Raw genomic sequence first — 13,719 nt, forward strand, 5'->3', positions numbered from 1 at the left:
GCTATGTGAAGAAGAACTTTCTTTTATTAGTTTTAAACCTGCTACCCATTAATTTCATTTGGTGTCCTCTAGTTCTTCTATTTAAGGAACTAATAAATAACTTTTCTTTATCGGCCCTCTCCACACCACTCACGATTTTATATACCTCTATCATATTCTCCCTCAGTCTCCTCTTTTCTAAACTGAAAAGTCCCAGTCGCTTTAACCTTTACTCATATGAGACCCGTTCCAAACCCCTAATCATTTTAGTTGCCCTTTTCTGAACCCTTTCCAAGGCCAAAATATCTTTTTTGAGGTGAGGAGGCCACATCTGTATACAGTATTCAAGATGAGGGCGTACCATAGTTTTATACAGGGGCAGTAAGATATTCTGGGTCTTATTTTCTATCCCTTTCTTAATAATTCCTACCATCCTATTTGCCTTTTTGACCGCTGCTGCACACTGCGTGGAAGTTTTCAGAGAACTGTCCACGATAACTCCAAGATCTCTTTCCTGATTTGTCGTAGCCAAATTAGCCCCCATCATACTGTACGTATAGTTGGGGTTATTTTTCCCGATGTGCATTACTTTACACTTATCCACATTAAATTTCATTTGCCATTTTGTTGCCCAATCACTCAGTTTGGTGAGATCTTCTTGGAGTCCGTCATAGTCTGCTTCTATCTTGACTATCCTAAACAGTTTGGTATCATCTGCAAACTTTACCACCTCATTGCTTACCCCTTTCTCCAGATCATTTATGAATATGTTGAACAGGATTGGTCCTAGGACTGACCTTTGGGGGACACCACTAGTTACCTCTCTCCATACTGAAAATTTACCATTTATTCCTACCCTTTGTTTCCTGTCTTTTAACCAGTTCTCAATCCAAGAAAGGACCTTCCCTCTTATCCCATGGCCATGTAATTTACACAAGAGCCTTTGGTGAGAGACCTTGTCAAAGGCTTTCTGAAAAATCTAAGTATACTATATCTATTGGATCCCCCTTGTCCGCATGTTTGTTAACCCCTTCAAAGAACTCTAATAGATTAGTAAACTGATTGAAAAAAGACAAATTTAGAGCCCATCTTTAAAAAAGGGAAGAAAGACAATCCAAGGAACTACAGACCAGAATCCATTCTGAAGCACTTGGAAGTGGAGAATGTGATCAGACATAGTCAACATGGATTCACCCAAGGGCAAGGCATGCCTGACCAATCAGATTAGCTTCTATGATGAGGTGACTGGCTCTGTGGACATGGGGAAGTCAGTGGATGTGATAAACCTTGATGTTAGCAAAGCTTTTGATACGGTCTCCCACAATATTCTTACCAGTAAGTTAAGGAAATATGGATTGGATAAATGGACTGTAAGGTAGATAGAAAGCTGGCTAGATTGTTGGGCCCAACGGGTAGTGATCAATGGCTTGATGTCTGTTTGGTGGTTGGTTTCAAGTGGAGTGCCCCAAAGATAAGTTTTAGGGCCAGTTTTATTCAACATCTTCATTAATGACCTGGAGGAGGGGATGGATTGCACCTTCAGCAAGTTTACAAATGGCATTAAGCTAGGGGGAGAGATGGATATGTTGGAGGGTGGGGATAGAATCCAGAGTGACCTAGATAGATTAGAGGATTGGGCCTAAAGAAATCTGATGAAGTTCAACAAGGACAAGTGTAGTTTCCTGCACTTGGGATGGAAGAATCCAAAGAATTGTTACAGGCTGGGGACCGACTGGCTAGGTAGCAGTCAGCAGAAAACGACCTGGGAATTACAGTGGATGAGGAGCTGGATATGAGTCAACAGTGTGCCCTTGTAGCCAAGAATGCTAATGGCATATTAGGGTGCATTAGGAGAAGTGTCTTCAGCAGATCTAGAGAAATGATTATTCCCCTATATTCAGCACTGGTGAGGCCACATCTGGAGTACTGTGTCCAGTTCTGGGCCCCCATTACAGAAAGGATGTGGAAGCATTGGAGAGGATCCAGCAGAGGGCAACCAAAATGATTAGGGGGCTGGAGCACTTGAGCTACATGGAGAGGCTGAGGGATCAGGGCTGGCTTAGTCTGCAGAGGAGAAGAGCGAGGGGGGATCTGATAGCAGCCTTCAACTTCCTGAAGTGGGCAAGTTCCAAAGTAGGTGGAGAGAGACTTTTCCCAGTAGTGACAGATGGCAGAAAAAGGAAAAATGGTCTCAAGTTATGGGGTGGGGGAGGTCTAGATTGGGGATATTAGTAAAAACTATTTCACTAGGCGGGTGGTGAAGCACTGGATTGGGTTACCTAGGGAGGTGGTGAAATCTCCATCCCTAGAGGTATGTCTACACTAGCCACCCTAGTTCGAACTAGGGTGGCTAATGTAGTCATTCGAACTTGCAAATGAAGCCCAGGATTAAAATATTCCGGGCTTTATTTGCATGTTCCCGGGCGCCGCCATTTTTAAATGTCCGGTAGTTCGGGCTCCCTACCCGTGGCTACGCGTGGCACGGGCTAGGTAGTTCGAACTAAAGCCCCTAATTCGGACTACCGTTACTCCTCATTGCAGGAGTACTTGCCTCATTTCAGGAGGAGTAACGGTAGTCTGAATTAGGGGCTTTAGTTCGAACTACCTAGCCCGTGCCGCACGTAGCCACGGGCAGGGAGTCCGAACTACCGGGCATTTAAAAATGGCGCCCGGGATCATGCAAATAAAGCCTGGGATATTTTAATCCCGGGCTTCATTTGAAAGTTTGAATGACTACATTAGCCACCCTAGTTCGAACTAGGCTGGCTAGTGTAGACATACCCTAGATGTTTTTAAGTCTGAGACTGACAAAGCCCTGGCTGGGATGATTTAGTTGGGGTTGGTCCTGCTTTGGGCAGGGGGCTGAACTTGATGACCTCCTGAGGTCTCTTCCAGCCCTATGATTCTATGATTCTAATCAGTGCAGAATAGAGCGGAAGAATGACCTCTCGTGTCATGCTTACAACACTCCTCTTAATCCATCCCAAAATTAGGGGGTTTGTTTTGGTTTTGTTTTTCTTGTTTGTTTTTTGCAGCAGTGCCACACTGTTGATTCCTATTTAACATGTCCTCTATTATGACCCCTAAATTCCTTTCTGCATTACGCCTTCCTAGATAGTCATTTCCTATTCTGTATGTATGAATCTGATTGTTTCTTCCTAAGTAGAGTCCTTTGCAATTGTCCTTATTAAACTTCATCCTATTTACCTCAGACTATTTCTTCCATTTTGTGCAGATCATTTTAAATTATGACTCTGTCCACCAAAGAACTTGCAGCCCTTCCCAGCTTGGTATCATCTGCAAATTTTGGGTTTGTAGATCATTCAAGATCTCCTGGTTAAGCCAAGGTGGTCTCTTGCCATACTTCATATCTTTCCTATGCAGTGGAATAGTTTCCTCTTGAACCCTTAATAATGTCCTTTTGAAAAACTGCCAACTGTTTTTCTTCATAGTCTTACTCAGTGACGGCCCATCAATACAAGTGACCTAAGCGGTCACCTAGGGCACCAAGATAAATGGCCGTTGAGGGCTTTGGAGGCGAGGGCACCAATCGCGCGCCAATCGTGCATTTTGCTTAGGGTGCCAGTTGCTGGCACCTCATCTAGGGCTGCTCCTGGTCTTACTTCCCATGGGACCTTACTTACCAGCTCTCTGAGTTTACTTTCTCCACCTTCTGAAATCAAAAAAAGTCTCCAATGCAGTCCAAGAAATTGTTGGATAATCTGTGCCCTGCTGAGTTATTTTCCCAGCAGATGTCTGGGAACTCTAGAACCCCTTCTGTTGTAGCTCAGGAAACTCTGGGTTTCCATTCGAGAACCATAGGCCCAACAACTTAAAATGACTGATAGATCTGTAAAGAGTGTTCTCAAATGCCCTGAATATTACTCAGGCTTCTAACTTAATATCGCTTATGAGCACTCTGTTGTCAGATGCAACTAACAATTTCTCTTTATGATAGCATCACCAAGACACCTGCCCCTGCTATCTGAGGACAGAGATGCCTGAAAAAGACCATTTTGTAAATTGTTTCCTTCAGAAGCCTTTGTAAATTCTGTTCCTTTATTACTTCATACTGAATTGTATCTTGTCATTAATGTATCACTGAACTTGTGAATATTCATTTACAAAGTTAATATAAATATAAAAAAACAACTGGAGGAGAGTGAGGTAGGTTATTTCTGCTTCTTCTGCTGAGCTTTGATGTCTTGTGTTGGATGCTGCTCTTAAACTTCTATCTGTATTGACAGTATGAGAATTTGTCTCTCTCTCTCTCTCTCTCTCTCTCTCTCTCTCTCTCTCTCTCTCTCTCTCTCTCTCTCTCTCTCTCTCTCTCTCTCTCTCTCTCTCTCTCTCTCTCCATACATATATATGGAATCCTTGGATTGCTGAAATAGTGTCACTTGGCACTTATATTTTTTACTGAAGCACAGGGATCACCCAAGCTGATGCTAAAAAATTAAGATTTTTTAAAAAATTTAAATACTATAAAGTCCTCAAACAGAAATGAGCACAGCTGAGTTTTTTGCAACTTACCATGACTTCACTGAATGTTCCATATACAGAATTTCATAATAGGGACTAGGACCTCTCTCTCTGTCTGTCTTTGGCTATGTCTAGACTGCAAGCCTCTTTCGAAAAAGAGTGTCTAGACTACAACCAGTACTTTTGAAAAAGCAAGCTGCTTTTTCGAAAGAGAGCACCCAGGCAGCTTGGATGCTCTCTTTCAAAATAGCACAGTTTGCATTACATAGCGCCTTTTTTCAAAAGAGCACTTTCGAAAAAAGGTGTTCTTTCTCATAAAATGAGGTTTTCTGTGGTCAAAGAAACTGCCACGTTCTTTCCATTTACTTTTAAAAGAATGCAGCAGCAGTCTAGATGCAGGGGAAGTTTTTTTTGAAAAAAGGCCACTTTTTTAGAAAAACCCCTGTAGTCTAGACACATCCTTTGTGTTCCCCATTTTAGTTAACTGAATTGAGCATACTAAGAAATACACTGATGGACTGAAAATAATAAAATAGTATAATGAAAAACAAACCATATGCCTACTGGGGCATTCAGGCCATATTTACCTCAAAATGTTGGTTTAGTAAAATGCTTTTGTGAAAGAATTGAAACCAGGCTATATATTTCCATGATGTGTTCTAAATTTCAGTTGCTTAGTGTCACAAGGTGACTGCCCCCTGGAAAAGGAGAAAAATCCACCCCGTCTGTTACAAAATTAGCTTGCTTCCCCAGATGGGCAGGATGGAGGTCATGTGACTCGATCAGGTCTTCTGGGGAAGAGCTAAGAGACAAAACCTGTGTATGGGCTTGGGAGGAGATGTGGACTTTCAGAGTGGCTAGACTCCAGGCAAGTAGCCCCAGATGTAGTGGCTCAATACAGAGCAAGAAATCAGACCCTTGTGGAGATGGGGCTGGATTTAGCTGGAGACTGGAATGAAAACTCTGTCTGTTTTGGACTAGTAATGAGAGGTATCACTGAGTTCTGTTGCTGCAAGTGTTTTGGGGAAAAAAATGGAGACATTGTGACATAGAACTACTCTGTACCACCATCAGTTTTTCAGTAGCTGGCAGACCCTGATATATTTACAAACAAGTCCTCCTAGCATGTGGGCAGTGCAGACATTGCAAAATATAAGATCCTGAAATTGTTTAGAAACTGAGTAGAAAAAAGAAAAAACTGATGATAATCTTGTTCACAATCCTGCATCTGGATATGTGCAGGTAACAGGGTCCCTGGTGCCTCATACTGGAATGGAGGTAATAGTCAAAGTGGATATGACCAACATCCCAAGTGGTTGATGATGGTATAGTAAAGGATGGTTGTTTTAGTAGGTTTTAAAGCTGTTTAATGCCAAGTAAATCATTATTATTGACAGGATGGGCAATAAATAGCTGAGGCAAACAGATTATTAATTCTATTTGCTAGCTTGTGTCCTCTAACTAATAAAAATAATCTCTAATTTCTTTGCAGATTTCAAACCTCTACATATATGACACTGTGCTTTTATTGGCTAATGCTTTTCATAAGAAGCTAGAGGACCGGAAGTGGCACAGCATGGCTAGCCTGACTTGTATCAGAAAGAATTCCAAACCCTGGCAAGGAGGGCGATCCATGCTGGATACTATCAAGAAGGTATCTTTCCTCCTATATTTCATTCTCTTCTAAAATCCTGTTTCTTGAAAGTTTTATTCTTGCTATTAGCTATGTGTTTCCAAAAGCTATAGCATCAGTTCAATATAAAAAAAGTCACAATGGAAAACTGTCCTTAAAGATTGTTGTTGGGGTTTTTGGGGGTGGGGGTTGGGTGGGTGTTTGTTTGTAATGGAGAAGTTTGAAACAAAAATATTATGGCTGCTGAATAACAGACCACATGTATTTCAAGTATAGAAAAATCACATTAATTTTGTGCCCTGGAGGTGGGCAGGTAAAAACACAGAGATCAATTATTTTCAGATAATTGATATTAGAATTACAGTTCTCCTTTGTCAGTAAAACAGTGTAAGAATAAAGGTTGGAACAATCCAGTGAATATTCTGTGCAATTCATTTTTAAACTCCTACAGGCATAATGTAATAGAATCATACAAATCAGAGCCAGAAAAATCCTATTAAGTCTCTACCCTGCAGTACAGGATTGTTCCCTATGGTATAATTTATACTGCTTTGTCCAGTTTTAAGTTTCCCAGGGAATGGGCTTCCACTGTCTCTCTTGGAATATTTTTTCACATCCTAATGCTCAGTGTCAAGAAGCTCTTTCTTGATACTCAGTCTAATTTACCCGCATTTCATGTTACACTATAATTACCAGTTTTTAGGGCTGTCGGGCAATTAAAAAAACTAATTGTGATTAATCACATGAATAATTGCTCTGTTAAACAATAATAGAATATCATTTATTTAAATAGTTCTAGATGTTTTCTACATTTTCAAATGTATTGATTTCAATTACAATACAGAACACAAAATATACAATGCTCACTTTATTTTAATTACAAATATTTGCACCGTAAAAAAGAAACAAAGGAAATAATATTTGCAATTAACCCAATATGAGTACTGTAGTGCATTCATTTATGATGGGAGTTGATCTTACAAATATAGAATTATGTACAAAAATAACTATGCTAAAAATAAAACACTGTAAAACTTCAGAGTCTCCAGATCTACTCAGTCCTCCTACTTGTTCTGCTAATCTCTCAGATAAACTAGTTTGTTTATATTTATGGAAGATAATGCTGCCTGCTTTGTGTCAATGTCACTTGAAAGTGAGAATAGGGCTGTGTCTAGACTACATGCCTCTGTCGTCAGAGGCATGTAGATTAGACACATAGGCAAAGGCAAATGAAGCCGCGATTTAAATGATCGTGGCATCATTTAAATTTACATGGCTGCCGCTCTGAGCCGACAAACAGCTGATCAGCTGTTTGTCCGCTCAGCGCGCTAGTCTGGACGCTCCCCTGCCGACATCAAAGCCCTTTGTCGGCAGCCCCATTATTCCTCGTGGGATGAGGTTTACCGGGGCTGCTGACAAAGGGCTTTGATGTCAGCAGGGGAGCGTCCAGACTAGCACGCTGAGTGGACAAACAGCTGATCAGCTGTTTGTCAGCTCAGCGCGGCAGCCATGTAAATGTAAATGAAGCCGCGATCATTTAAATCGCGGCTTCATTTGCCTTTGCCAAAACAACAAATCTACATGGCTCCATCGACGAAGCCATGTAGTTTAGACGTACCCCAGGAGAACAGTTGCATAGCACTGTTCTAGCTGGCAATCCAAACAATGACACCAGCTTTCTAGTCACCAAAACCAAATGCCCTTGCCCTATCCATTCTCTGAGGCCCTGAACTCTGCTCACTCCATCCCTCCTCCCTCTGTCATTTGTTCTCCCCACTCTTACTTCCTCATTTTCACTGGGCGGGAGCTTGAGGTTCACAACAGGGCAAAGGCTTCAGATAGGAATGTGGGTGCCAGGGTGGGGCTAGAAATAAGGAATTTGGGGTGAGGGAAGGGGCTCTGGGCTAAGGCAGTGGATTGGGATGTGAGATGGCATGAGGGCTCTGGCTGAAGGTGCAGGCTTTAGGGTGGGGCCAGAGATAAGGGATTTGGGGTGCAGAATGGGGCTTTGGGCCAGGGGTGGAGCCAAGGGCTTCAGCGTATGAGAGAGGCTCTGGGCTGAGGTAGCAGTTGGGGTGTAGGAAGGGGGTACAGGCACTGGGCTGGGAGTGTGAGTTCTGAGGTTGGGCCAGAAAGGAGGGTTTCAGGATGCAAGGGTGGACTCTGGGCTGAGGCAGAGGTTTGGGATGTGGAGAGTTTGAGGGTACTGGCTGGGGCTGCAGAGGCTAGGTTTGGGCTGGAATAAGGAATAGGAGGTGCAGGAGGGTGCTCTGGTCTGGGGCCAAGAGACTAGAAGTGTAGGAGGGAGGATGAGGATGATGGGTTTACAGTGTAGGAGGATACTACAGGCTGGGATCAAAGGGTTCAGAGGGTGGGAGGGGGATCTGGGCTGGAGCAGGAGTTGGGATGTGGAGATTCTTGGGGAGTGGAAGTTCTGGGTAGCGCTTACCTCAAGTAAATCCCCAAAGCAGCAGCATGACCCTTTTCTGGCCCCTAAACTTAGGAGCAATCAGCCTTAGCCCTGGGGTAAAGCAGTGCAGCTTCAGGCCCAGTTTCTATGATACTGACTGCTCCTGCCCTCCCAGGTCCCATTCTGGTTGCTGCTGGAGGTCACCAGTATGTAGACACACTCACACCATGTCTTCTATACTGGGGGCAGGAAATAGTGTAGGTAACTTTACAATGGTACTTAAGTTTTCGGAGAAATCCATCAAGCAGGCGTGTCTACCCATGTGTTTATTTTATCTTTACACTACACTATTTTCAGGCTTTTTTGCTCCTGGGTCTCCTTCCTCAGGAACTGTGTTGGCTAAATCCTAGCACACACCCTTACTCTCTGAGGGCCATTTCTACTTACTCATACTTGAGTGGGACACTGAACCCAACAAACCTACTTTAGCTTTTCCCATCAGGATTAACACTTGTTATCTGGATGGGGCATTTCAGACAATGCAACCAGTCATGTCACATTCTCTTAACTGAGACTCAGAAAGGGACGGCTGGTTGCACTTCTCCCTTTTTCTTAGCTTGTTTGCGACATGTGTCAGTCCCATTCCACCACATGAGCATCATTTATGTGGTTTCTTACCACACACGGTCAGCTTTTTGCTTTCTAATGCTGCAGAGTTTATTAAATTCTCTGCCATATCATCGTCACTAACAATTCCAGTGTGTCTTTTTCCATTTCCTGCCTTTTATAACAAGATGATTAGTAAAACAAAGTCCTCCCATGACCTTTCACACAGGACCTACGCTGTGTGAAGATTAATCTGTGAAGCGATTCTCCCTGGAACATAAAGAAAAATGTCCAACCAAAGGAAATATGAAAGCCTTTGAGGCATGAGCAAATGAAAACACTGTCTAAGGGATGTGGGTTAGATCACTGGTGAATTTACTGAAGGTGTGGTAATTCCTGAAATGTGCAGCCCTAGTCAGAGGTTCAGTTCCTTGCCCTTGTCTCTTCTGGCCCTCTTTGCAAAAACTGGCTTTGGTGAGAAGCTAACCTTTATAAACTGGAAGCACATCTGAGTATTGCTTGTACTGTACCATGCTGACAGAAGAGGATGCTTCAAATACAAAATCTTATAGCTATTTCAAAGCTGAAATCAAATCTAATTGCATAGGTTCCCATGTGCACGTAGCCCTCCACTTCCACACATGCGCAGCAGCCTACACTTATGGGCCAGTGCTGGAGTAACATGGAAAGGTGGATTTCTTTCTTTGTGCCATGCTTCCTCTTTTCTTTAAACACACAAAAGCCCCAGTGTAGAGGTCTTGCAGGACCCCTACTTAGAGTTTTGGTAGAATGCAGGCTGGACATGACTGTTGCTCCCATAGACAGTCCATGTCTATGTAAGAAGTAGCAGAACTGATGGAAGTGGCAGAATTTTTTTTTTTTTTTAAACAGACACCCATCCCCTATGTAGAATACCAGACCTAATACCTCTACTGATGTTCTCCTCCGCACTGAAGTTCTCTCTCTTCTGTCCCCATCAACAGAGCAAACAGTAGTGCTGAGCAAATGCCTAGCATTTTGTTAGTTCCGCCTTGTCTGAGACTAGACAAGGCAAAGTGTGTTGAGTCCTCCTGAGTGTATCAACCTGTGGACTCTCCTCAATGCCATTCTTCTCTAGGGGTATGTCTATACTACCACCCTAGTTCGAACTAGGCTGGTAATGTAGGCAACTGGAGTTGCAAATGAAGCCCGGGATTTGAATTTCCCGGGCTTCATTTGCATAAAGCCGGGCGTCGCCATTTTTAAATGTCCGCTAGTGCGGACTCCGTGCCGCGCGGCTACACGCGGCACGGAGTCCACACTAGCGGACATTTAAAAATGGCGGCGCCCGGCTTTATGCAAATGAAGCCCGGGAAATTCAAATCCCGGGCTTCATTTGCAACTCCAGTTGCCTACATTACCAGCCTAGTTCAAACTAGGGTGGTAGTATAGACATACCCTAGGAGGGGGAAAGGATCCTCTGGGTCGCCTTCTGTCCATTTACAGCCCCCCTCCCACTCTACCCCACACACATGCACACACTCTCTCTCTCTCACAGAAAAAATAACTTTGAGGAGATAACAGGATTGAAAAAGAAGGGAATATGTTCTGTCACATGGCTAAGGAAGGAAAAATGGGTGGACACAATGAGAAGAAAGAAGAGCGCAAAGGAGATGTAGGAAAATTTTCTTTTTAAAATGTTTTACAAGGAAGTGTAAGGAATGATTTACAAGAAATGCTACGAGGGGTCATGGTCCATCTACAGTAGCTAAAAGCCTAGAAGTGGGCTTGGGTCTTAGAGACACCTAGGATTGTGAGAGAGACTTGCCCCGCTCACCTTGATTCTTCCTGAGCTAAAATTATGGGTTTGTGCTGTAGGAGCAGGGGCAGCATGGTGGCCAGGGCTCTCCATTTACATTCTCTTTGCAGAGAGGACATCCCCCAAATTCCATGGGTTTGGGTGGTATACCAAAGTGAGAACCTTATCCTTCCTGCCTTAAGGGAATATACAACTAACTCTGAGCTAACACTCAGATTTTCATTCCAATATGCAGGTTAATTCTGCATGGGGAATAGCACCTAGGCTGCGTCTACAACGGCATGATTTTGTGCAAATACTTTTAACGGAAGAGTTTTTCCATTAAAAGTATTTGCGCAAGAGAGCGTCTATACTGGCATGTGCCTTTGCGCAAAAGATTTGCTTTTGCGCAAAAGCATCCGTGCCAGTGTAGACGCTTTCTTGCACAAGAAATTGAAGGTACCTGTGTACACTGGCCTCTTGCGCAAGAATACTTGCGCAAGAGGACTTATCCCTGAATAGGAGTATCAGAGTATTTGTGCAAGAAGCACTGATTTTGTACATTACAACGTCAGTGTTCTTGCGCAAATACTCGCAGCCAGTGTAGACAGGCAGCAAGATTTTGCGCAAAAGCACCTGCTTTTGCGCAAAATCTTGCAAATGTAGACACAGCCCTAATGTTTAGCTATTACTCTTCGCTTCTAGGAAATGTAAACAAACTGGTCCCTGCCACTCTGTTCCTCCAAATTTATGATTAGGTTGCATGAATTTATTTAGGTTTATTCTGCTAGAGTTTTCCTCAGAGACATGGAATAATAATATGTTTTTACTATGTTTTCAGGGCACCTATTCCAAGATGCTTGTATATATCTAATACAATACAACTTAAAAATACCTTTTCTTTTAATGATGATTGTAGTCTAATCAGTTCCTATGTGAGAATTCTAGTGATGGATAAAAACTCATTGAGTGGGGGACTTGGAAAGGAATATAGTAATGTTTGCCGCATACAAGGAATTCTACATATTGGAATAGTAGTCCCTGGAGTACCACAATGAGCATCTTACCAAAACTTGTTTAATTAAAATAATACAGCCCTTACATTTAGAAACACTGGGTCTCGGGGGGAAAATCCAATTGAAACTGCTATGGACAGGGGGTGCATAAGGGTGGATTTCTTGTAATGTCTAATCTACTTTCTGATTTCAAATCACTAGTATTGGGCTTTTGCTTTTTTCATTCTCTTTCTAACCTCTCTTAGGCTGCAGATACCCACTGTCTCTACAGTGCAGATTGGACTGTTTGAGGGTTGAAAAAGTGCTGTAGTAATAGCATTTCATTTCTCATTACTCTAGCTAAGGTTCTGTCAGCATTTGACATATGAACGAACCCCTGTTCACAGTTCAACCATAACCATTTGTCCAAGGGTAAAACTTATTACGTAATTTCTCAGTCCCACTGGTAAATCTTTATTCTTTCTTCACAAAAATCCATTTGGCTATTTAAATGCAAGTATTCTTATGAAAAATAATTGAGGATATCAATTTTTTTAGTACTCCTTGAGTAGCTCAGTATTAGAAGCTGCAGTTTTTCATATCATAACTAGATGCTTATTGTAATTTCAAAATAAATGAGGAGCTTTATAGAGCAGATACACTGCACATTCCATAACTATTCACAAGGTTTTGGGTAGTGTTTGGAATTAATGGGCTTAAGGCATATAAATCTACAACATGCACATAGGTCTATGAATGCAAATACCTGCTTGCTTGTTTGCTTTGATTAGTGCTGCCAGGCCTAAAGTGTGAATAAAGTTCCTCCCTGGCAGTAGATATCAAAAGTACCTTGAGACCTTATTAGTGTCATTCCCTACAGCTTTTGTATTGACTTTATGGGCCCGATACAGAGCCTTCTAATGTAGTGGTTTTCAAACTACGGGTCACAACCCAGTACTTGGTCAAGCTGGGTCTCATTGCTGCAGGGTGATCAAGTGACCAGCGGGGGTCCTAAAGTGGGCAGGGTGCTACCTGTCTGTCCTGGCACTGCAGACTGTGCTGCACCCCAGAAGCGGTGGGCAACAGGCCCAGCTCCTAGGTGGAGCAGGGGGAAGAGCACATAGGGGTCTTTGCACTGCCTCTGTCCCAAACACTGGCTCTGTATTTCCATTGACTGGGAACCTGCTGATGGCTGCTTCTGGGGCACAGCATGGTCTGCAGTACCAGGAGAGGCAGAAAGCCTGCATTAGCACCCCCACTGTACCACTAACTCCCTCCTGTGCCACCCCCAAAAACAGAGCCCCTTCCTACGATCCAACCCCCCCCACTCATCCTAAACCCCACCCTGGAGCTCACACTCTAGTCAAATTCTCTCAGGGTGTGGGCTTCAACAATTTTATTCAACTGGGTCATGAGAAAAAAAAGTTTGAAAACTACTGTTCTAATGAGCCTGGGCTGGAGATGAGGGGTTTGGGATTCAAAAAGGTGCTCTGGGCTGGGATTGAAGAGTTCAGTGGGCTGGGTCAGGGCATTATTGGTGTCTCAGTGGTACAGGCTCCGGGAAGCAGCAGCATGTTTCCCCTCCAGCATGTTCCCATGGTGGCGTGGCCAGGTAGCTCTGCATGCTCTCCCATCCACAGGTTTCACCTCTCCAACTTCTATTGGCAGTGATTCTCAGCACTTGGAGCAAGCAGCAGCCTGAGAGTTCCCTAGCTGCCTCCCTGCATAGGAACCAGAGGAGGGATATGTCACTGCTCTTGGTAGCCATATGGAGCTACCACAGGCAGAGAAGCTGTCTAAAGCCTTACTGTGACTCCGACTGGACTTTTCAGGGCCT

General features: G+C 43.3%; 1 protein-coding gene across 1 annotated transcript in view; it reads left to right on the forward strand.

Annotated features, from left to right (window-relative positions):
* Positions 1-13,719, forward strand: part of GRID2 (glutamate ionotropic receptor delta type subunit 2) — a 1,112,728-nt gene that overhangs the window by 720,325 nt on the left and 378,684 nt on the right. The window contains exon 7 of the mRNA XM_006111957.3: positions 5,954-6,115. Within this exon, the coding sequence (XP_006112019.1) occupies positions 5,954-6,115 (162 nt within the window). The remainder of the gene's footprint in view (positions 1-5,953; positions 6,116-13,719) is intronic.

The sequence above is a fragment of the Pelodiscus sinensis genome, chromosome 5, assembly GCF_049634645.1.
Source record: "Pelodiscus sinensis isolate JC-2024 chromosome 5, ASM4963464v1, whole genome shotgun sequence".
NCBI lineage: Eukaryota > Metazoa > Chordata > Testudines > Trionychidae > Pelodiscus > Pelodiscus sinensis.